This window comes from Protopterus annectens, chromosome 14.part0, assembly GCF_019279795.1.
Source record: "Protopterus annectens isolate FY-2018-M chromosome 14.part0, PAN1.0, whole genome shotgun sequence".
Taxonomy (NCBI): domain Eukaryota; kingdom Metazoa; phylum Chordata; order Ceratodontiformes; family Protopteridae; genus Protopterus; species Protopterus annectens.
The window spans coordinates 406,484,909-406,510,643 of record NC_056748.1 but is presented as its reverse complement, the minus strand read 5'-3'; the positions used below and the strand labels follow the sequence as shown (position 1 = coordinate 406,510,643).

Below are 25,735 nucleotides of genomic sequence, written 5' to 3'. Positions count from 1 at the left end.
GTAGGTAGGTTTCCTAATGGATAACATCTCCCTGTAGCTTGGCTGCCTTACCACTTGGTGTGAATCGACTTATGACCTTGTCCGTCAGAGTACTGTTACTGTGTACTTGTTAAAAAATATATATATATATTTTTTTAGGGGGATTAGCAGTCATGTTACCATATGCAGATTTGCTACTTAGTGCTACATAAAATGACATTAAAGAGATGTACCCTCTGGCTTGAATTGTCCTACTTAATAATGTCATTGTATAATTACAAATAGGAAGCATATACTTAGAGGAGCTCCAGGCCTTGAACCTCTAATTGACTGCATCTGTGAAATAGTACTTATAAGTACATTTAGTTAAAGTTACTATATATTAAACTTTGCAAGAGAATTACCCAGATGCGGCTGGAACTGTAAAGGAACTGCAATTTATTTGCATATTACTCTGCTTTATGACTGAAATGTTGCAGTCTTAATGTTGAAAGAACCTTCAAGTACTGTATTATCTAAGTAGCCTATTCAGAACAAATAAATGAACATTTAAATGGGAAACATTTCTAGTATGCAGTGAAGTGTGATAGGATTGTCTCACTTTACATTAAATTGTTATATCCTTGATGTAATTTTGATATTCTGTAAGCATTTGAACTGCACATGAACTGTGGATTGGATTGTAGATGAAGACAGGTTACCACTCATTGTTACATAATACTTCTACGCAGTTTTTTCAGCCTCCTTAACTTCTTACTGTCATATGACTTTTGTTATACTAATGTGCTGTATGAATGACTGTGAAGTTGCATATGGGACGTATTTTGTGGGGCCATTTTTCCCCTGTGTTAAAATATAAAAGTGTCTTTTAGATATTAGGAATGACCTACATGAAATATGATGAATTAAATATTGTGAGTTAGAAGTGCTGTGACACATTTCACCAGGAGTGCAGGTATTTATAATTATTTAGAACCTGGAGTTAAACAGTGCAGTTTCTGTCGAGTACTCTTAATGTAATGGTATCTAGTAAGAGATTAACATACCTTTGTATTGTCTCATTAAAATTCTCATTTTGACTAACATTCATACTTTATCTCTGCTACTGGTTAATAACAATTTCTTTGCTTACCTGGGGAACATATCTTCCTACATTCACATTTCTTAATGTCTCCCTGTCTCTCAAATTATGTTGTAATTTTAATAGAATATTGAGTAAAATTTCAGTTATGTCTGCCAAATTTAGAGTTCAAGTTTCTGCATTTCTGTTCCATTTAAATATTCTCTCATTTCTTGAAAATATCTTCCATTACACTGATACTTTTGCATTCATTTCAATGTTATACTTAATTTGTGATAATTTGTTTGGTTGATATTCAATGTGGCTGTGTTGATACATTGATGTCATTATTATAATAGTGATATAATATCATATGTATTTTAAATAAAGTCCCAACCCTGTTTCTAAAGTAGTAGCGCATCTTGCAAAGAGTTCTGTCTTGTAAGGTTCTGTGTAACTAAACTTAGTCAGGAGGCAGTCATATGAAAATATCTCATATTCACTTCTCGACCCTAATTTCTGAACTTGCCTTGTGAGGTAAATTTAAATCAGCCATCATAATGAAATAATCCCTCTATGAGAGATTAATTTTCTATCTTTATGCAATATAGTCATTATTGCACTTGGACTAAATAACTCCTAAGTACAGTATTCTTGGAGGGGTTCAGGCGCCTAGGCAGCGAGACATTTCCCTGTGGTACATTTGACTGGTGACACGTGGCTGAAGTGATATTCAGCTGCAGAGAAGTATGGCTGTTTGCAAATTCCCTGTGGGCAAAGAGAAGCATACACTGCCATGCCCACAGCTTTAATAACCAAATACACAGGCGGAAAACAATGTTCATGGTCCCCAAGGGAACATGAAACAGCAGACAATATGGCAGGCATCAGCAGCAGGCTGGCCAGAGGGCATGTCAGTGGCAGTAAAAATGCAGTGCACAATGGGCAGTGCCTTTATAATTGGAGTGTGTGGACCACTTCCCCCTTCACAGTGTCTAGGGAACATTACCTAAAACGCATACTGGAGCATAAATGTGACTACAGTAGCCTTCAGGATTTCCTCTATGCTGTACCACACTTCTACATGTTGTAGTTATATAAGTATACAAGTTGTAGTTATATAAGTATGTACTCTACAATGAGCACAACACTCATTACGTCTTCTGCCACCATACCTTTGGCTATTAAAGCTGTGAACATGGTAGTGTGTGCTTCTCTTTGCCCACAGGGAATTTGCAAACAGCCATATTTCTCTGCAGCTGAATGTCACTTTAGCCATGTGTTGCCAGTTAAATGTACCACAGGGAAATGTCTTGCTGCCTAGGTGCCTGAACCCATTCTTGGAGTACTGCAGCATTAAAATCCTGCTTGCCTTCTCTTAAGTCCAGCACTACCATTTAAATTAACTCATGCTTTTAATCCAGCCTGACTTTTTAATTTGTAATCTGTTTTCAGCATAAAAAAATCCTACTTTCCTCTGTTTTTGCTGTTAGATTTGCAGCTATAGCCTTCTAATTCATTTTTTCTGCAAGATAAAATCACACTTCACTTTCTGTATGACTGTTACATTTGTTTATAATACTTGTATTCTTCCTTTATTGCCTACATCTTTATCATTAACTGTGTTTACTCCAAGGGAAAGAAAAGCTTTGTCTTGTAGGGGTGCACTTATGTTTTTATTATTGATGTAAAATGAGCACTGTTCATTAAATTTTTAAATATTTGATTTCAAAATAACCAAGAGTCAATAAATCAGTCTTTCATGTCCTTTTGATTTCACTTGCTGTAGGCTACAGGAACATCGTGCTCCAAAGAAGAAGGCAGGTATATAGCAGAACCACATTTGCCCTATCTATATTTAGAACTATACACTGCTTTTCCTCATGCCTTTGTAAATTAAATTTGTACATTTTAAATGCAACCATTATTGTGTGACACTCCTATAAAAATCAGATTGCATTAACCTCTCTTGATTGTATTACAGTGTTTAATAAAGTAGGAAATAGACCAAATATTGTATATAGAAGAGATGTATAATTTAAGGAATTATTTGAAAAATAAAAAGTATAAAACAGGAAAAAAGACCCATTGTAATGATAGTGTGGTAACTGCACTCAATGCCCATACATTTTGGTCACAAGCAATACTTTTGAAATCAATAGTAGAAAATTCAGTGTCAACGGCCAGTGTTCATGTGAATCTAAAGGGGTTGTCTATGCAGCTATTTCCTCCCTATGTAAAGCATTTTATATTGGTAAGACCTCCAGGAGGTTAAAGGACAGGATTAATGAACATTTATTAGACATAGGAAAGAAATCCACAAATGCTTTGTTTGGGCATTTAGCAGAAGTAGAAGATCACAAGTTTTTTTATAGTAGTTGAGCAGATAAAAACAAAATATACTAGAGGGTAAATTATGGAGGAACACCTTAGTGTACTTGAGTTGTGATGTCAGCTTTGTCTTAATGCAGATGTTTCCAGGGTTAAATGAAGCAGTTTCACTTAGTCCTGTTTTAAAGTTAAAATGATATGAAAGTTGAAAAGTGTGTTAAGTAGAAGTTCTTTTTCTATAAAAATGTGAACTTTTTTAACATTAGTTTATTTGATTAATGGCCTGTTTTAAGGTTAATTAATGTACATGAAATGGTATTCATTATGTGGTTTGTGTTAAGTATTTAAGGAAAGTTAGTGTTTGATGTAGTTGGTTCTGAAGAAGGTCCTAGAAAAGTTATGGAAAAAAAGCACTTAACTTTTTAAATGTATTTCAGTTTTCTTTTTAATACTGTAGAGGTGCATCTGTGAAGTCTCGTTTCATTTAGTATAGCACAGTGGAAGTTTTTTTTTTTTTTTTTTAAATCATTTGGAAGGACACTAATGGTTGAAAAGAAAATGTAAGAAGGAATTTTTCCAACCCTCATTCGTGGCTTATTGCTGTAGGTTTTGTTTTAAATGTATAGGACATGTGTGCAGCACCTGTCTTCTTCAGAACTATATTACCAGTAACAAAAAACATGGTTTAAGGTACATTTTCAGTGGCAGTACTACATAGTTTTACCACGGTATTGACATTTGCTCCCGGTTTCATTCCATTGAGTTATTTAGTAAGGAACATTACATATAATCCCTGAGAGGTTTATACTGTGAGCCCTTTCTTGTGTAGGCATGCTCCAGTGATTGTTGGAACACATACCTCTCAACCTTCTTGATTTTTGCAGAATGTCCATACTTTTCCTTCATATTTCTGGTCTGTTCCTTATAAAGTTAGTGGTTTTCTGGACAATTGTTGAAGCGTGAAGACATTAAACAATAGCATACATTTGAGTTTCATGCATCATATCCTTCAGAAATTGCATGCTAATGCCAAATCTGTTGTTCTAGCAACTTTCTAAGTTTATAAGATCATGTCTACTTATCCTACCACACTTTACTAATCTGGGCCTCCTGTTGCCTTGAATCTAACCACTGCTCTTCTGACCATTAATCCCCCTGTTTTTTACAGCATTATTTCTTTTCTTTTTTGATTGTTCCTTCATGCTCCCTTGATATGATACTGTGGCTGTGATGATGTATTAGAGTATAATAACACTAATGCTGCTTTACTGTATGTTTGGATAACTGAGTGGACCTTAGTTGCCCAATTGTTATTCATATCTAACCTAAGTAAAACTTAATAATATGAATTAGCATCTGTCTCCCCATCTTATCTATGGATTTGTAAACCTACTTGTATACTGTTATGCCTGTTGAGTTTTTTTTTTTCCTCTTCTGTCTCTTCATGTTCATGTATGTATTTTGTAAACCTACTTGTATATTGTAATGTCTGTGGAGCTTTTCTCCCCGGGCCAACGCTGAAAAAGGACATGTATCCAGTCGGACTATCCCGGTCAACAAATGTAAAATAAATAATAATAATAAATATGTCCCTATTTTTGGGCATTTGTCCCTTTATTAGTTTTGGCTTTGCCCAGATTTCTTGTGCTTAGAGGTTGAGATGCATGTCTGAGTGTTAATTGTTTTGTATTTGTAATATTCTGAGCACCAAGTAGGCTCACTTTTGTATAGGAGATAACCAAGTTCTTCCCAAGGGAATATTTAAATTCATGTTTTTGGAACTGCCTTAAATAGCTTGTAAGTGCAGCTTTCCACCCACAATATCAGCTGCCTGACCTCAGTTCAACTGATTTGGCATCGAACTGAATTTCATGTCCTCCGTGCCCACTCACTCTAACACCACTTACATGCATTCCTGCAGAGCATTACATCAGTGTTTCATCATTAGCTAATCAAACCCAGAAGGCCTAACATATAGAGAGACTGCATGGTGATACTGAAGTAATAAAGTTAGAGTTACCTTACAATGCTGCCGTTAACCTACTTCCTTTGTACAGCATATCAGTTTCAATTGCTGTTATGAATATTGACTTATTCCATTAGTGATGTGATTTTAACATTCTAATCATTCTACAGATATGTTTAAGTAGTGTAATCACTGCTATTTCCATCAGTATGATTCTACTTAGTACTTATTTTGCACTTGTATGATAAAGTTTGCCACATTTATTTTAAACACACAGGATGAAACCAGGGCAGCAGAGTTAATGCACCGTGCATCCTGTTTGTGGCAGTCACCGTATCACAATGGGTGTGTACGACTGCTGTGAAGCGTGCAGCAGTTTGCTTACAAACTGTCCTTCAGTCTAGTTGCTAAAGCACTTCTGTACAAATTGCATTTCATTATGATCTCAGCAAGACATAGTACTTGCTTGAAAGCGGTAAAAGGATTTTTAATTCATGTAAGAGACTCATGCCTTAGACCCTAATAATAATAATAGGAAGTGTGTGTGTGTGTTTGTGTTTGTGTAGATGGATCCTTATGGAAAGAATGAATTATCACATCATCAGACTTCAAAACAATGAGACTGGAATACTGAATGTTCAAACGCTGAACTGAGAAAACCAAAGGAACCAAGCCAAGAAACCACAAATTAAATTAGCGCTTTCATCCACTTTAATCTCATGAACTTCATCAGAAACTGAATGTTCAAAGTTACAAGGTCTAACATCAGCGAAAGTTAGAACACCGAACAGGCAAACATCAGGTTAACACTGCACTACACCAAAAACAGAAGCTTTTGCAGGATAGCAAGCCCGCCTGCACCCCACACCCCCTGCAATGTGTATATACCATCATCACCAAGATCGCACTGCAGCTGAGAATGGGCAAGACTCCAAACCCAGCTGTACCACAGTCTTGCACATGCTTCACCTGCCATGTTTGATTTTCTGACTTTTGCTGATGTCTGACTGATATGAGGCTTCATTTGTTTGAATGTTTGCCATTCCGGTCTCATTGTTTTGATGTTTGTGGTGATTTGTTCTTTTGATAGAGACCCATATATAAATAGTTGGCTGGACCAGTTGCTCATCTTTTCATATTGAAGTCATTTCACTCTTTTTACATCTGAAACTGATATAAATGCTAACAAGAATTCTGAAGTTTGTAGCTCAGCTGGTAAAAACACTGTAATTCAAAGTCCTTTGTATGCATCCTCCCTCTAGTCAAGTTGGATTAGCTAGGTGGACAGGTATCAAGGTTAGAATTTGGATGTACATTACAGCTGCAGGTTTGAATCTCATCTTTTCCAGTCTGTACTCAAAGATGTAAAAGCCCATGTGTAACATTACAACTTGTGTATTGTGATTATGTAATGTTATGCAGAAGTAAGTTTTCCACAGTGGTTGGTATAATGGTTAAGGTGTTTACCTTGCAGATGCAAGATACAGGATTTGGTTCTCAGCTTTGAAGGGAAAGTAACAGGACTTAAAATGGCCTGCAAGGGCAGCTAGCCTAGCACTTACCTATGTACCTAAATAAAAGGCAGCTGAATTCATAGTTGTAGCATTTTACATGTACGAGATGCAGGGAGGATGCAGTTTCAGATGTAATAGGATGAGGTGCATGATTCTTCAGCAGGGTCATGCCACTGCCAGAATCTGAATCATGCACTATGTTGTAAAATTTAAGGCATTCTGAGCACGCTGAGGCTTGGTATGCTTGACATTAATTTGGAAGGGGGGGGTTGGTACAATGGTGTTTACCTCACAAACACAAGCTACAGGGTTTGATTCTCACCTTTGAAAGGGAAATTGGCTAGGCTTAAAATGGCTCACAAGGGCAGCTAACCTAGTACTTGCCTATGAACTTCACTTGAATTGTCAAAAGGATACTCTCCAGAATTGTATATAATGTTTTAATTTGCTTTTTCTCATTGTTCTCTTTGTAAAATATTTTTAGTACATCTCTGTGCCTTACAATATCGTTGATTATTTTTGAAATGTATCATTTTCAGCTGTTTCTTATGTAATGTGTTTGAAATTTTTTTTTTAATTTTCTCTGTTAAGTGCTGCTTTTCTCCCTGGGCCTGTGCTGAAAATGGGCTCTTGTGACATGGTCAGACTTTCCTAGTAAACAAAAATGAATTGAAACTTAAATGATAATACATGCCAAGTCAGCAGTGATGATTAAACGTATGCAGGGAAATATGTTATTGATTCTCAGTATTGAGAGACCTCTCTGAAGTGCTCTGATTTCACCTAGCTCATTCACATCAGCCTGCGTGTTTAAGTAGTTGGCCAAGGATGGGTGTTGGAAACAGATTCTATGTCAATCATGCGAAGGAAAATGTGTTCACGTGGTCGAAGGGCAGGGATAGCAGCACTCACAAATAAGGACTCCACTGAACATAATACCAACAAGCAATGCACATTCGCTCTAACGGGAACTGCATTTGTGTGAAAATGTGCACTCATTTAGGTTTCTGCATAGCAGACATTGCATTGTACTTTCTACCAGTGGAAGAACTTCATACAAGAAAACCGAAAACAAAAAAAATATCATAATACTCATTGCACTGATGACTTTATTCTTATACACTTCTGTCCCCACCCCATGCCCATGGGTGCTGGTTATTTGGAAATGTGGACTAATGAATGGACCGGTACGGAATATGGATTTAAAGTGAATTCCTCATCTTTATGCAGGCAGAAGGTCTGCATACAGAAGATGTCTAGATATTAAATAGCCATTTAAATAAGGTGACATTTTTATTTGTTTATTGGTGTAGTGCACTGATCACCATGGAAAGATTTCTGGGACATCCCAGATGAATATGATCACAAAAACCTCACAGTATTAAGTAAAAGTTGATAATTTTGCATGCACTCAAAGGAGACAAGTATGGCAACACATAAATAACAGCTTTTACATAAAATACAAGTAAGGAAGTATGAAGACAAAGTGGACCTAACAAAAACATTAGGTTTGTACAACATAGACAAGGTAAAATATTATATAAAATGAGTAAGTCATACATTCAGTCTAAAGAAAAAGGGGATCAAGTTTATGTACATGGTATTTTCTAACAAGACTCCAGTCACTAAGTAGACATTCTTGACACGAGACAGGACCATGACTACATCCCATTTTACCTGCTCTTAGTCCATTTTTTATTACTTCTATTCATCTGCTGACATTATCATTGCCTCCAAAGAACCCACCCATTCCTGACTATGAGAACCTGACATATCCCTTGAAAAAGGGAGACCCTTCCTTTCAAAGAAAAGTGACTTGAGTCAACTGCTAATATGGTTGGTAACCCCCTCCCCAACAGACAAACTTTGCTACTGGTAAGTCAGAAGTCAGGCATCATATTTACAGCTTTAAGGCAAGGCTTTTAGATATGCCGATTCATCAGTAGGAAAGGTCTGTTTGCAATTCTAGCAAAGACTGGCTGTCCAGTACTGCTTAGCATTGTTAGAGCTTTTCATGAAGGCATGAAGGGGATCATCATGTATTATGGATCCACATCTGAACCTTTTGAGATTCTTAGTGGAGTAAAGTAGGGGTATGTACTGGCTCCAACATTGCTTGGTATCTTCTTTTCAGTTCTGTTGAAATTTGCTTTTGGAACTGCTACAGAGGGTATCTTTCTCTGAACCAGAATGGATGGCAACTTCTTCAAACTATTGAGAATTAGATCAAAGACCAGGGTGCTTAGGAGGTGTCTAAGGTAGTTCCTGTTTGTTGATGATGTAGCTATTCTGGTTCACACTCAGCAAGAACTTCAGTCACTCCTGACTCTCTCTGCAGATGCATGTATAGAATTTGGCCTCACAATCATTTCACAGACCCAGGTGATGGGCCAAAATGTGGGCAGTGAGTCATCAATCATGGTGAGTGACTATGAGCTGGAGGTTATCCATGAATTCATGTACCTAGGCTGTACAATCTCTGACAACTTGTCACTTGATAGATCAACAAGCACATTGGCAAAGCTTCCAAAATGTTTTCCAGGCTGACAGAGTGAGTATGGGCTTAATAATAAGCTCATTGTGGACACCAAGGTGCAGGTTTACACAGCTTGTGTTTTGAGTACATTACTGTATGCCATTGAAACATGGACTTTGTGCTCAGAACAGGAGCATGTGGCTCAATTTATTCCATATGCATTGGCTTAGGTGCATACTTTGTATCCCGTGGCAGGACAAGATCCCAGCTGTACAGTGCTTGAGAAGATGGACACCTTCTCCATGTTCACCCACCTGAAACAGAGATGTACGCATTGGTTGGGTCATTGTCTCATGCATGACAGATGGCAAATACCAAAAGATCTCCTTTTTGGAGAGCTGGAGTCTGGAAAGTGGCTGAAAGGGTGACCCAAATTGTGCAACAAAGACATATGCAAGCATGACCTTGCTGCTCTCTCCATCAGCCTGAACAGCTGGTATTCTCTTGCTTCACACGATTGCTTGGAAACAGGAAGTGAAGGAATGCTTACTGTGTGTGAAACCACCTTGGCAAGGAGAGCAGAGGATAAGAGAGCCCTCAGGAAAGATCCGTGCCCATAACAACAGGCCAGCATCTGCCTACTGCTGCCCAGTGTGTGGAAAAGATGGTCACTCCTGGATTAGATTGCACAACCACAGAAGACACTGCTTGAATCAGTCCAATAGAAGCACAAACCCAAGATCCTTTGGGACTGAAGGATGCCTGCTACTAGAGAAAAACATAACTGGGATTAAAGAATGCCTGCTACTAGAGGAAAAGAACTGGAAGGGAAAGCATGTGATTTCATGTACTCCTTGTGTACATTCACACATGCACCTGCACAAATGCACACACATACATTTGCATTGAAACTCCACTGACTATATCAAGTCCTCAGCAGACTTCTCATAACATGCGAGTACTTTTTTGTCTGCACTGGGAAACAGCTGGTTGTGAGCAGCAGCCTATAATCCTCCCTCTCTTCCAGGGTGAAAGAATGGATATACATTGCTTAAGACCCCCCCTCCCAAAGACTTACTTTTCTAGAACCCAAACTTCAAAGATATTAGAATTTTTTCTTGTTATTACCTTACAATTTCTTACAGTTTTTTACCCTCCTTGCAGAGAGGGTTCTGACAGATGGTAGTGGTGGTGATGTGGAGACCATTTGTATGCTTTACGTAAAGCAGTTTTCCTTTAGTATTGCAAGATGCAGTCCAGTAGACTTGTATATTTTACCTGATTGACATGTGTGGTTGAGGTGGGGGGAGAGAATACAAGTGTATCCATAAGTAAGAAAATAAAAATGTGTATCTTTTCCATTGATTAACATACAAATTTCATGCAAAATTGTTATTTTCTGTTAAATTAACAACTGTTAACCTACCTACTCGATCACAATTTATTAGCACCCTGTCAACATGGCTTTAGACCATTTCATAGCACCACCTCTGCTCTCTTATCCTTCACTAACCATATTAACAGTAATCGTAATATTGATACTCTATCCTCAGCTGTTTTTATTGACCTGTCCAAAGCATTTGACATGGTGAATCACCACCTTCTTATAGACACACTCAAAAACCTGTCATTGGACAACCATACTATACAGTGGTTCCAATCATACCTACATAACAGGCAACAGGCTGTACTATAGGAAAATACTTTATCTTCCCACGTCCCAGTCACTCTAGGGGTCCCGCAAGGATCTATATTAGGCCCATTACTCTTCTCCATCTTTACAAATGACCTTCATTCTGTAATTCCTCAAGCTGACTGTGTCCAGTACGCTGACGACTCCACACTCATATGCGCTGCTGCTTCTCAATCAGAACTTCAGTCACTAACCCAAATGACCTTTAGTACAGTTGAAAACTGGCTCCTACAAAGACGTCTTATCCTTAACCCCAAAAAAACAAAAATGCTACTATTTACCCCCACCCGCAGAACCTCCCTACTTAACTTTACTATTACTTCAAATAATGGAACTATAATATCTCCTGAACCAACCACCAAACTACTTGGGGTACTAATAGATAACAACTTGTCCTTTGAACCTCACATTAATAACACCATAAAAATAGTAAACAAGAAACTAGGTTCCCTCTGTAGAATAAAACCCTTTCTTACACCTCCAGCCAGGGTTACTATTGCTCATACCCACCTCATCTCTACCTTGCTCTATGCCCCCCCTATCTATACCAAAATATGTAGAAGTAATCTGAGTAAACTTACATCCTCCTACAACAATATTGCCAGATTTGCAGCTGGGTCCTCCTATAGAACTGATCACTGTATCAATCTGAATCAGTTAGGATGGTTAGAGCTGCCAAATTTAATACTTTTCAATCAATTAATAGTAGCCCATAAGATCCTGTATTTACCTCAAAATACACCCATACTTACATCCCTAGTCATCCCCTATAATAACCTCAAGACCTTACGCTCAGCTAATAACCGACTTGTACAAATATCAAAATCCAACAACTTAGCTGGTGACACCTTGTTCTCCAATACAGTAGGTAAAGCCTGGAACATACTCCCAAGCCAGCTAACCTCAATATCCTCTGTCAGCTTATTTAAAAGCAAGCTTAAACCCTACCTCAAATCACACTGGCTATGCCCCTGTGTTAACCCAGACTAAGTACCTAACTATTAACTAGACTCCCACAATTCCTAGCCTTCCATGATCATGATCTTGTGTTGTCTCACTAATTTTTAGTGAGCTTAACCTTCCTTAGGATTTTTTCTCATGTAAATAAGTATATACTGTGGAATGATCATACACCTTCATATAGTATCACAACCTGTGTGTTAAATAACACTAGAAATCCATCCTTGTTTGCTGTTCTTCTATACTCTATCTATTGATCTCTAGTGTTTTTCTTAGGTTTTTGTTGGACCTTAGTATCTCTTATAAATTACTAGGTGCATCTAATTTTGTGATATGTTATAAAGATTTGTACTACATTTCTAATACAAATGTATTAGTCTTATTCATCTATTCTTAGATAAATTTTTCCTTTTTCCTACTGAAATATAAAATATATAATCTTAGGCTTGTACTATAATTGTTAAAACTTCTTATGTACCAAATTATACTGTTATTGTCTTTGTCTTGACCTTTTATGTTGTTGTAATTTGTGGAGCTTTTCTCCCCGGGCCTCCACTGAAAATGGACATATATCCAGCTGAACTAGCCCGGTCAACAAATGTAAAATAAAAAAAATAAAAAATAAAATAAATATGCCAATTCTAGGGAGCATAGGGGTGAAACTTAAGCAGCAACACATAAGTTTTATGATTGATTACTGTTCAGTACTCTTGTGGAACCAGCTGTGGATGGTGGGGGTAAGTGGCTTTTAACTTGCCTAGCCTTCAGAGGAGGGTTTTCAGTGTGCTCTGCTGCAGAACTGCCTATTAGTGGTGCCTGGATTTGTAAAAAATAAAAAAAAAAAGTGAATGGCCTTGACCGAGCATGCATCAGCCTGCATGTGTGCTTGCTGCAGTGGGAGATAGGGGCATGTGGTGAATTGAGAATATATTGTATGTCCGGGAATGATTGCAGTTATGTTCATACTGGTTGATGGAGGAATAACGGGAATTTCAGCAAGTAGAAAACCATGCTGGCTGCTTAGATGACATTTCTCTTTTCTGAGACACCATGACAGCACATTGGGAAGGGGGGTCATCAATGGACGGCAAGCAGTGTACAGGAAAAAAAATAATAGTACAGATGATGATCGACAAAGACCTAGAAGAAAAAAAATTTCCACTTTTCAAAACAGTTTTTCTTTTTCTTAGTAATACATTCCTATGGTGTTTTACTTCTTAATAATATGAGAGCTGTAAGAGCTAAGGCTTTCTGCCAAATTGTTTCCCATTGTTGCTATCTTTGGGCCATTTTCCATGCACATGACCTGCAAGCGTATCTGGCCATGAGCTCTTCTTTTGGTGAAATCTGACCAGCATAAGATGAAGCCATCTACTTCCTGGGCTTGTGCCACTTCATCTTCCTGCTTGACTGTAGTGACTGGTTTATAAAACAAAGCTTTTTTTTTTTATTTATTTTATTCTCCACAACTTGTATGGTGACTGCTGAGGTTCACATCACTAACTAAGGGATGCAGCTCACCTAGAATTGTAGGGTACCTCTTCAAATGTAATTGATACTGATGCTGTCATGAATACCACAACTGATGACAAAAGTACAGTTGTGTACACTTAACATAAATGTAGGTGTTTGTGTGTATTCACTGTTGCAGTCATCACATTTGGGTTATCCTTGCCTGGGTAGCCCTCAGCCGGCCCGAATACCAGAGGCTTAGTATTTCTGATTCGGTTGCTGTCACGTCAGGACTGACGTCAGGTCACCAGTAGTATAAATTAAGGCAGCCGACGCCATTACATCAGTTTTTCTTGCCCTAACTGTCAAGAGCCCCCAAGTGGGAGCCAGGATATGGTGGATGAACCCCACCTGTAGAAAGTAAATATCAAAAAAGTTCCTTGTAAGGAGAGAGAGAGAGAGAGAGAGAGAAAGTGGGATGGAGGGAGGGAAACAAGGACTGCAACAGTGAATACACTTGGACATCTACATTTATGGTAAGTGTACACAACTGTACTATGTTCTTCATGTTTCACTGTTGCAGTCATCACATTTGGATTGATTCCCAAAGCTGAAGAAAAGGGTGGAGGCAGTCGAGATGACTGGGGGCTGGCTAGGGTGCTCAGCGAGACTGCAGTGGCAAAGCCTGCCCTCGATTTGGAGAAGACAAGGCAGGTGGTAATGCTTGTTGAAGGAATGAACAGATGCCCATGTTGCAGCCACCAGGATGTCCCTGGTGGTGACTCCTCTGGGAAAATCTGCAGAGGTGGAGGTTGCTCTGGTAGAGTGAGTCCAGACCACCTTAGGGAGAGGTTTCACATGTTGCTTGTAGCAGAAATGGATGCAATGTGTTATCCATTTGGAAATGGTTTGTTTGGGTACGGCTTTGCCCTCTGCTCCTGCAGCAAAGCTGACTAACAACTGATCAATCTTTCTGAATGATTTAGTCCTGTCTAGATAGAATCTGAGCTGTCTCTGCATGTCTAGAGAGTGCAGAATCCTTCCCCCCTTGTTTTGTGGGTTAGGCAAAAAAGTGTGCAAATGAATCAATTGGTTGAGAGCCACACTGGACACCACTTTTGGCATGGAGGGTGGGTTAGTCCTGAGGGAGACCTTGTCAGCATGGAAAATGATGAAGGGCTCTACAGCCATTAGTGCTTATAGCTCGGATACTCTTCTTACTGAAGTGATGGTCAGAAGCAAGGCTGTCTTCCATGAGAGAAACTTTAACTCTGATGAAGCTGCTGGTTCAAAGGGGGGCAGGCAGGGTGAGCGTTTCAACACAAAGTTTAGGTCCCAAGCTGGGGTAGGTGGCCTCAAGTTGCTAGCCCCTCATAGGAAGTGCTTGATGAGAGGGTGTGAGAAGAGGTTGCTCAGTGCTGAAATGAGCAGAGGCATGAATTTTAATAGAGGAAAAGGATAGACCACTGTGTAGTAGGTCAGCTAGATAATCCAGGATGAGAGATAGGAAGGGCTGTGCCGTATCGGCTCTATTAGCCTGGCTCCAGGTGCAGAACCTTTTCCATTTGTCAGCATAAGATTTCCTAGTGCTAGGGCATCTGGCCTCACGTATAACATCTAGAACCTGTTTACTGAGATTGGCAACTTGTACAGTGGTCAGGGAATAAGCCAGGCTGCCAAATCGAGGGTCTGCAATTGGGGATGCATTAATTCTCCTTCCCTCTGGGTCAGGAATGTTGGTATTGGAGGGAGATGCCATGGTGGCAGATGTGACAGCTGTGCAGCAGTGGTGCTGGTGTGGCCAGTTTGGGGCAATTAGGATAGTCCTCGGTTTTTCCTCCCTTATTTTGAGCAGTACCCTGGTAATGAGAGGTAGTGGGGGAAACACACAAACCGAGAGGTTGACCCACTGGAAGGATAGAGCATCCACTTTCCAGGCCGTGCAGTGAGGCTCCCTGGTGCAGAACTTGCTGAGCTAATGGTTGGAGTGGGAAGCAAAGAGGTTGACTTTTGGGGTGCCCCATTTCTGAGTTATAAGGGTGAAGGTTCTTTGGTCTAGCTGCCACTTGTGTGAGTCCAGAAGATTTCTGCTCAAGTTGTCTGCCAGAGAGTTTAGAGAGGCTGGCAGGAATGTGTAGTTGCATGGCTGAGGTTGTGTGCCAAAGGGTCATGGCGAGCCTGCATAGAGGGTAGGAGTGAGTCCCTCCCTGCTTGTTGATATACCACATCACAGTGGTGGTGTCTGTTTTCATCAGTAGAACCCCTGGGGGAGAGAAGGGGTCTGAAAGCTGTCAATGTGTGCTGGAGAGCTAACATCTCTTTTTGGTTGATGTGCAGATGTATTTGATGTGGGCTCCATTGGCCCTGTATACACCTGCCATCCAGGTGTGCACCCCAGGAATAGTCTGATGCATCTGTGGTAAGGGTCTGGGCAGCATAGGGTTGTGAGAAGGGTAGTCCCTTGTGGTAGCATGCTGCTGCCCACCAAAGAAAATCTTTCCTTAGACAAGGTATCACTGGTATAAGAGTTTCCAGGTCTTGAGAGTGTTGACAGTCGGGATGACCATTGAAGTTTCCTCATATGCAGTCTGGCATACAGAATGAATGGAATGTAAGAAGCCATGAACCCCAGAGCTTGCAAGATTTTCCATGCGGATAACTGGGGTCTGGTGGCTAGTTGAGAGAAACAGGCTGTCAGGTAAGTTTGCTTTTCTGGTGTAAAGAATGCCATCTGGGATGCTGTGTCCAGGCTTGCTCCCAGGAATATAATTTGTTTGGGTGGGCACTAGCTTGGATTTCTTTTCATTGATAGTGTATCCTTGGGAGGTCAGTAGGTCCTTTACAAAGGCCAGGTGCTTGAGCAGCTCTTCCTGACTGTCTGCCTGAATTAGGCAGCCATCTAAGTATGGGTAAGTTTGAATATTTCTTTGCCAGCAAAAGGCAATGGCGGGAGCCAGACATTTTGTGAAAACTCTGGGAGCAGTAGATAAGCCAAAGGGAAGCACAGAGAACTGAAAGTGCAGTGATCCTACCCTGAAACATAGATATTTTCTGCATGATTCTGTGATTGGGATGTATAGGTAGGCCTCTATTAGGTCTAGGGTGGCTAGCCAAGCATCCTTGGAGAGCATAGGTAGTCGTTACAGGAGGGTGAGCATTTTGAATTTTGGTATCACCAGGAAGGTGTTTAGAATGGATAGATCGAGGATGGGGCGCTAGGTGCCCTCTTTTCTGGGTACCAGGAAGAGCCTGGAGTATAAACCTTGGCCTATCTGTTCTGCAGGAACATGCTCTATTGTCCTCATAGAGAGCAGGGGAAAGGACTTGCTTTTTGGCCTCTGCCCACTGGTTTGGAGGAAGATCTGGGAACCCTTTTGGGGTTGGTAGTGTGTGGAAGGAAAATTTTATATCCCTGAAACACTATGTTGAGGACCCAGCAGTCATTAGTATTGGTGGCCCAGGTGCTTGCGTGGAAGGAGAGTTTTCCTCCCAGGGGCAAGTGCAGGTGGGTAGAAAGAGGGGGTGAAAGTGTAGAGTCATTGTGAGCTCTTACCATGAGGGGGGTGGCTTTGCACTCCCTGGTTTAGAAGCGGAGGTACTCCATTGCTTTGATCTCTGCATTCCCTATAGCTGTTGCGTTGGGGGGGGGGGTCTGCTTTCCTGGGGTCTGGGCTGAACTGACCTGGATGGGGCAGGAAAGGACCAGTGCCTTGGAGGAGCAATACCTACTGAACCTGGGTGGCTGGACCTGCAGGAAATCCTTAAATGTCTGCATAGATTTAGCTTTTTCTTCCATCTTTTTTAAGACCTCCTCTGCCTTGGTGCCAAATAAGTTGTCTTTGTGCAAGGGTGCATCCAATAGTTTAGATTTGACATACTTTGGCAAGGGCGGTTTCTTAAGCCAAGCATGTCTTCTAAGGACAGAACTGGTGACTGCTGCCCTGCAAGATGCTTCTAGGGCATCAAAACCACAGTGTAGGGTGTGCTTAGTTACTTGACAGAATGCATTAACTCTTGTAACTCTTTATTTTCTGCACAAGCAGGAAAAGATGATATTTTTTATTTGAGGAGTTCCATGGTATGCTGCTGAAATTTTAGCATATGGAATTGACAATTTAGTACTCTAATAGCAAGAGTAGTTGTATACTTTTTATCCCGTCTGTCTAATGCTCAGGAATCCCTATCTGAGGGGTTGGGGATACTTAGCATAATTTGCTTTAATTCCTTTAGGCCCTTGGGAGATAACCTCAGGGTCAGCAGTAGGATTTTTGAAAAGAAATTTGTGAGTCAGGGCCTCTGCAATACCTGTCAGGTTTCCTGGGAGCAGGAGGGAGGGTGTCAGGAGTCAAACTAGATTCCATGAAAACATCATCCACAGCATCCAAGACAGGAGGAATGGCCAAGGGTATTTGCTGTAGAAGATACAAGAATTCCCTGAGTCTCTTATTTAGACTGAGGGTAGTCCTGACATTCCCATTGAAAATGCTCCCTTAAAGTATGAAGGGTTTCCCCAAAGGAAAAATCCTCGGGTGGAGAGGCTGAAGGAATGGATTCCTCTGCATCAGAATTCTCATAAGCAGAGAGTGGTTGCATGTCTTCATATTCAGAGGCATCAGAGTCGTCGGACCCCTGATCAGATAAAACTACTGGGGATAAATCTCTTTATCTTTTGGAAGGGGTAGCTTGGCTTCCCCTGATCAGCATTATAAGGTCTTCTGCCATTTTAAGCATTTGAGACTGAGGCAAGGAAGCAGGTGCCTGAGATGGAGTCATTGGTTTCTTGGGTGTGGTTCATACCCTGGGCCGTAGAAACTCAGCAGTTTTCGAAAGAACAGTAGATGCATAAGAAGTCATCTGTTTGTGTCGAGAATCGGTAGTGCAAAGTACTTCCTCAGAAGCCGGTGCCTCCTCAGCAGCTCTGGACCCATCCAAGGTAGGGACAACTGCAGGATCCTTAATCGGTGAAGAGTTTTGCGGCATACCGGACTCCGAAGGGGTATCGGTAGTGGCCTGCAAATCCACAGAAGCGTGGGCAACAGGGGCTGCGAAAGCACCTCACTGAGGACTGGAGAACTGACAACTAGCCTAACGGAAGTGTCATCGGTAGGTTTAGACCTGTGCGGTCTGTCTCCGTCTTTATCCTTACCTTTTTTTGGATGATCTGATCTGCTGTCAGATGGCTTACCGAAGCCATATCGGAATACGAAAACTCAGGTAGCGGCCAACCGGCATTCATGCGAACTACTTCTGCTTCGGGCTCCTGTGCAAGAAAAACAAATGTAATGGCATTGCCTTACTTTATACTACTGATGACCAGACGTCAGTCCTGAAGCAACAGCAACCAACACAGAAATACTAAGCCTCTGGTATTCGGGCTGACTGAGGGCTACCCAGGCAGGGATAACTCAAATGTGATGACTGCAACAGTGAAACATGAAGAACATCCTGATTTACTCATTAAAAAAAGGTAGGTATAATGAATCAGGATTTCAATACTAGAACAAAGTGATTGCCCCTGGAGACCACTGAGGCAGGTTGTGTGTGCAGATAGCAATGTACTTTAATGCAGAAAGAAGTTAAATGAATTGAGTCAGTTAAGGGGTAGAATATGATAGACCTAATGTTATGTACATTTCTGTACGAGCCTTGCAAAGGCTAAAGTACATATTTAAATCTTTTATTTTCTTATTTTGATAAGTTGTCATTACAGTCCCTGACAAGTAACAGTGTTCAAGGTCTGAAATTAAATCACTAAAATTGCAGTAAGATAAGAGAGACCCAGTAGTAGAAACCACATTTTCTGGATCAGCAATGTTGTGGTACACAGAGCAAAAAAGTGCTCTCTTTATGAATAACTATAACTTTTAAGTAACACCACCACACTTATAATTAAGAAACGTTTTACAGTTCATTTTCATATTATAAACATTTTATAACTTTAATTAAAAACAGTATAAAATACACAAAGCACATTGCACAGAAATAAATTGCACTTCCTTCATAGCACAGGATTATCTTTTCTTATATTTTTGTTGCTTCAGAAAAATATTTCACCTGTGTATATTTTATATATACAAGAATTTATAGCCCTCATAAGTACTTTTGCACAAATATATGTCCAGGACTCTTTCAAAAGCATACATTTGCAATGTAAGTTTAAAATATGTGGTTAGTTTGACAGCTGATGTTCTGTCCATACTTTAGAAAAGATTGGTACACTGCTATCAACACATACTGTGAAATAATCATGAACTTCATGGTAATTGTTTACAATAAGTAACTATGCAATGGTAGTTACTTTCAACTAAACATAAACAGGTTCAACATACAATATGAAATTATATTGCAGCATCTATCATGTGAGATGTTCATTAGAACCCTTGACATGTATGCTTCTGCTTTTCTGAGAGCTACTAAGATAAACGTACCTAATCTGCTAGACTGGCGCATTTCTTTATTTCAGAAAGCCTTTACATATCACTAGTAAAATATATTGACACATTCATAAAAATACTGCTTTGCCTATTAGGGAAAGAAACATGTTCTGTAAGAGACAAGCCAACCTTCATGTATTTGTGTTACAGGACAACAGACACAATCTAAATCTGCTGGTTTCTCCTATGACATACTAATTAATTACTTTCTATAAGGTGTATTTTCTTAAGCTTTCTTAATGATTTTATTGTTTAAAATGATTAAACTTTAATAACTATAGTTGTACATGTTCACTAAAATATACTAATTATTTCATTTGCTATTGTTTGTATTTCAAACTATCCCAACCTTTGGGCACAGAATGGTTAAAAGTGTCATCTAAGGTACCTTAGAACTCCATTGCTTGACCCTGTCAGTTTGCAGTGATTAAAAGCATACCCCCACTTTTTGTGGGCTGTGGCTGCTCGCCCTTTGAAAATGAGCAGTAAACATATTGTCAGTATGATGATGAAGCTGGCAGTAAATCAGAGGCTCCTTGCGTGATACTAATGGTTTATCACTTGCGTTTTCTCTTAAGCAGATGAAAGTCAATGATGTGTATGTAGTTATACCTTAGGAATTATGAAAGGTCTCTACTCATTTTGAAAAATTGTGCTTTGTCCAGAATTAATATGTGCTGAAAATAGCACTTCTCCTCTGTTCTCTTAAAAAAAATAAACAACCTTACAAACATAAGGCTTGCTCTCTGCATCTCTCTCTGCCTTTGACAAACAAAGGTTACAGAAAAATCAATCATTTCAGCATTGTGTAGAGAAACGACCCATGATTAAGAAAGAGAATTATATGGTTTGCTGAGCTCATAGAACTATTTGATTTTCATCTTTACCAATATAAATTCAAATGTTCATCTATATCCTCCTTTATGAACTGCAGACAGAAGAAGAGGTGTGATTTTTGTGTTCTTCTGCAGGTGTATTCTTAATACAAAAGGCTGATTTGGTATATGCATTGAAACATAAATACCATATCTTGCGCTCAAGGCATTGCAGCTATCAGTGAGGATCTCTGGCTTTGTTTAAGAGAACTTTCTGAATCCCTTGTTCTCATATGAGCAAACATTTACAGTAAGTTTGCATTTATTTAGGCTACAGAAACCAAAGTTTCCATCTTCCATGTTTTTTTGGGTTCAGTTTTGGATTTCTGCTTTGGGGTTGCAGAATAACTCTCCTGTGGATAAGGCAAAGGTAGAACCTGAGTTTCCTCTACTGGATGAAGCTTTTTAAGAACTGGTTGTAGTTTATCTTCTTGCTGTTTAAAGTCCAGCTCAACACTGTAAGAAAAACAATGCAGCAGTTATTTATGTTTATTAAGAGAAACTGGTAGTGCAGATGTGTTACGTTTGTTAAATAATTTTGTATTATACCATATGAAACAGTATAGTTCTTTTCATATTATTATTCTGAATGCAGCTGAAACTGAATAATCATGAAGAAACTTGAGAAGCACATAACCACTGGATGTATTGACAAGATATGATAATCACTAGCAAAGGTTTCTCTGTACAAAATGCATAAATATTCATAGCCTCTCATTTATCAGAGATATGCATTTACGAAAGAAGTAGGCTTAGGAGGTTTCACTTATTAGGCTTCAAGTTGTGTTCATTCTACATTTAAAGAGATTGCCCTTTGTTTTTATAAGAGAGTATCAGTGAGGCAGTAAGAAATATGATCAATTTTACATTGTACATTTGACTGTCTTTTGCATAAGAGGAGTCACGATGCAACAGAATAATCTGTAGTAAGTTATGTGCTGCAAAATGCAGTCTTAGTTTCTATAATTTTCTCATAAACTGAATAAATAAATGGTTCATTGTGGTTAGTATAGGTGGTCAGTATTAGTGTGCATCTGTTGCAGGATAGCATTGCTGGATTACATGCCATTCACCCTTTACATGTCACAAAATAAACTCAACCTTTTACAAAACAGAGAACAATAGCTTTGAAATAAATACTTTTCAAAATTCTGCCCAAAAGTGAATTAAAATCCCACTTAAATCTTATGTTTAAAGTGAGTCAGCAGTAAAGTGTTACAATAAAGAATTGCAATCCTTACACCAGAACTTCTCTGAAAATGGTGCAAGCTAAATAAATAAATATTTCTGTTGACTGGAGAGAATGGATGAACAGAATGCTGTAATTAAATCAAAAGGTGCTTCGACAAAGTATTAGTTTAAGGGTGTGCACACTTATGCAACTAGCTTATTGTACGTTTTTTTATTTTTTATATTCTTTCCCCAGATTTGTTTGATTTTCAATTGAATTGTACAGGTTATAGGTCACATTAAATGTGGGAAAAGTTTTGAAATGATTCATTGTGATCTTATTTTTTATATCACAAAAACCTGCCATTTTAACAGGGGTGTGTACACTTTATATCCACTGTGTGTGTGTGTATGTATGTGTATGTATATATATATATATATATATATATATATATATATATATATACACACACACGTATATAACATATATAGATATATATAAATATACATATGCACATTTAGCTAGAGAGAGGGAGAGAGCGCACGCATTGGTGTCTATGCATATGTTATATACATATACAGTCAGTAGAGCATTCATATCTACATATATCAGTTTGTGTAGTATGTGTGTGAATGTACTTTGTGTCTGGGACAATTCTGGGCAAAGTAACAGTCAAGGAACTGTTCTTTATCACAAAAGTATGACGAATGCCATGCTAGAAGTAACGGCTTGCAGTTGGGGTAGGTTTTATTGAAGAATGATAATCACTCAGAAGCATTCTGACTCCTGGTGCCACAGATGGAGAGCTTCATTGCCTTTGTGTACTTTATTTTGCTTTAATACCTTACCTGGAGATTATTATGCTTAGGCAATTATCTAAAACCTTAGATTTCAGGGGGAAGTTTTGTAATATATATTTAATTTTATCTTTATTTGATGAAAGATAGCTCCTGTCCTTGAATTTGCAGTGCTCTCTCAGTAAAGGATACAAGGCAAAAGTTGTGTTAGTTGATGTCCTCACTCCATACTAGCTGTTTATTGAATTTTGTTTTATCTTCTTGAGAAATGCACATTAATGCCAGGGCTTGCTGCAGTACCTCTATACCAGTTCCTGTAATCTTAAATCATTTTGCTGTGGACTAAGCACCGAGGGAGATAGAAAAATAGTATAAGGTGTACACAAAAGTGAGTTGAGTGCATGATTTGCCCCAAATTACTTGCATATCCAAAAAAGATATAAAACAAAAATTGTTCTTGCAGCACTAGGTGATATTTCCCTGCAGCCACCGCAATGGTTAACTTACAAGTGTGACAACTAAGGAAGAATAGCATACATTCTAGTGAAAAAATGAAAGATTCTTTCAATAAGTAGTAGTGTGGTTGATTGCTGTGGAAATGATAATAAGGCATAATTTCTCATAGCTTTCAAGAGTTTAAAGATAGATGCTGCGTAGCAGCAGAAACACAATGAAATTGGAATGTTAGTCTTCCATTGCTCATCAGCATTTAATTTTCTCAACACTGGCATTTATCCAAAAAGAAAAAGATATTTTTTTCTCAATATTTTTTGTTGCCCTGTTGTAACAGAGCCTACCTCTGGAGATACTTCTGTACTGTTGTTTTGTTCTGATTTGCAGAGGTGGCATATTAGTGTGTAAAAAAAAAAAAAAAAGTTACAGTACTTTGATTAATAATTTTTCTCATGGGAAATAAATTTAGTCCTATAACTAGGTATGCTCTTGTTTTTCAGCAGGCTTCCCTTGTAAATGAATTCCCTGCTCTGTAACTGTTAGTGGCAAGTAGATTTTTAAAATGACGGTTTTCTAAGAAATCATTACATTTCTTTTGAAATACAGCATGGAAATGCAGCTGAGAACCTTATTTTCTTATCACTTCTCAAGGATAGCACCTCACACTTGCTCAAGGATAGCACCTCACACTTGCAGTACTTCACATCGTGCTACAGACTGAGGTGCCTTGTGTCTATATAGAGCCCATTTAAATTTTAGATCCTTTTTGATTTCGGAGGAAAGGCTGCAACATGCTGAGCTACCGCCAACTGAGGCAGATGAGGCTTCTCTATAACGCTTCATCTGAAGAAAGGCACACACAGGAGTACAGCCCGCCCCCCTAACTTATGCTGTACTGCAGAGTCAGTATTGGAAAATTAGTCCATTTACCTGGTGCGGGAATATAAACCATAGCCTTCCGAACCAGAGTCCAAGTAGTAATCGCATTTATAGGTGACTATAATATCATAAGACTCTATCAACATGAATTCAGTCACATGTCTGCCAGAAAGTCTGGGATTGCCAGGACTGGTAATGGACTCTTAAAAGGACACCCCCCCCCCCTCCAAGTACCTCAGAAAAGCATTTAACAGTGTTGATTATTCTGAAGAAGTCATAGTTAAAAACTGACGAAAGAACTCAAATAAAATTTTACTTTTTCCTGGTTGTCCAGTTCTCTTTGAATTTTCTCATTAACAGAATGTGTCTACTCAAAAACAGTACCTGCCATGTAGCCAACCTTTGTTAGAAACTGCCCTATGGTTCTTTTAAAACCTTGTTCCTATGCCATTTAAACACTATCCCTAAATGCTTTGATGCAGGATGATGCACCCGCATTTATTCACGTTATTCTCAATCTGTCAGCTACATCTAGTTGATGACTCGTTAGCTGCCATTGGAAGTATATAGGCATATGCCATCATGTGTGTATATATTGTAGAAAAATGCAATAGAAAACCACTTAACTTTTTCATGTTAATGTTTGTTTTCAGGTTTACTTCATACCAGCTGTGTATGTATTGCATGATAATTCTTCATTATTTCTGCTTATGGTTTTGGCCATGGCTGACTTGGACCATCTCACGCTATGCACTTAAGCAAGAAATACCAGTTTGTCTGAAAAGCACATGTTCTGACGTAAACGTTTTTGCTCATTGACAATACCTTCGTTTAAAGTTTAGGGGGTGGACAGTAAGTAGTCTCAGTGGTACAGTGCTTTATGAATAAAGAGTATGTTAAAAATAGGGACATTCTGACAGTATTGGCTGTAGATATTTTCCATAGTGTTTGTCATTTGAAAAGCATTACATGTGTAGTACCTTGCTAGGAGAGATTACATTATTTTAATTGTTTCTAAAACAGCAGTTCAAAATTAGAAATGTGCAGTTGTACTGAATAAGTGAGTATTATAGAGTGTATGGGATTCCTAGCATTCCATGGGTTGTTTACACTTCAGTCACAAGCACCTCTTATACGAATGATGTGCTACTGTTTAAGTGATTAGATCTTAGAATCTGTTTCAGATGCTGCTGCTAGCACCCCCCCCCCCCCAAATTGTTACACATTGTATTTTACAGTACAAATATTTGAGTAAATTTACAGTTTCTATAACTCTTTCCTGAGGGACCCTTAGCACTTTGCTTTTTATGTGCTTTTCTCTGATTTCATTTGCAGAGCTAATGTAGTTAAGTATGTGAGACAAACACACCAACAGTACTACTTTGTTTTTGCTGATGAGACGACTATATGTGTTGACAGAAACCGTATTTATAATCATATACACAACTTTGCTTCTGTGAGAGTCATTCATGCAAAACGTGTCTTTTGTAGAACAATGCACTGCTGTAGGTGCAATCTCTCTGTTACTGAATTTCCATTGCAAAAGGAGCACTAAGCAGACAGTTATTAAGAAATCAGTCACTTGATAGTACCTAGTAATTACATAGTAATGTAATTCCAACTCCAGTAAAACAAATGATTGCTTCAGCTATCTTTGATAGGGGAGAATACATTCTTTCAGTTAGGTTTCCTACA

The 25,735-nt window shown here is 38.9% G+C and overlaps 2 protein-coding genes across 2 annotated transcripts in view; one reads left to right on the top strand and one right to left on the bottom strand.

Annotated features, from left to right (window-relative positions):
* DOCK1 (dedicator of cytokinesis 1) overlaps positions 1 to 25,735 on the top strand; it is a gene marked incomplete in the record, with an annotated part of 4,741,214 nt that overhangs the window by 2,353,064 nt on the left and 2,362,415 nt on the right.
* The window catches only part of INSYN2A (inhibitory synaptic factor 2A), a 345,779-nt gene continuing 339,386 nt past the window's right edge, over positions 19,343 to 25,735 (bottom strand). Inside the window, 2 exon segments of the mRNA XM_044056177.1 lie at positions 19,343 to 21,050; positions 21,052 to 21,196. Coding sequence (XP_043912112.1) covers positions 21,012 to 21,050; positions 21,052 to 21,196 — 184 coding nt within the window. The 3' untranslated portion in view covers positions 19,343 to 21,011.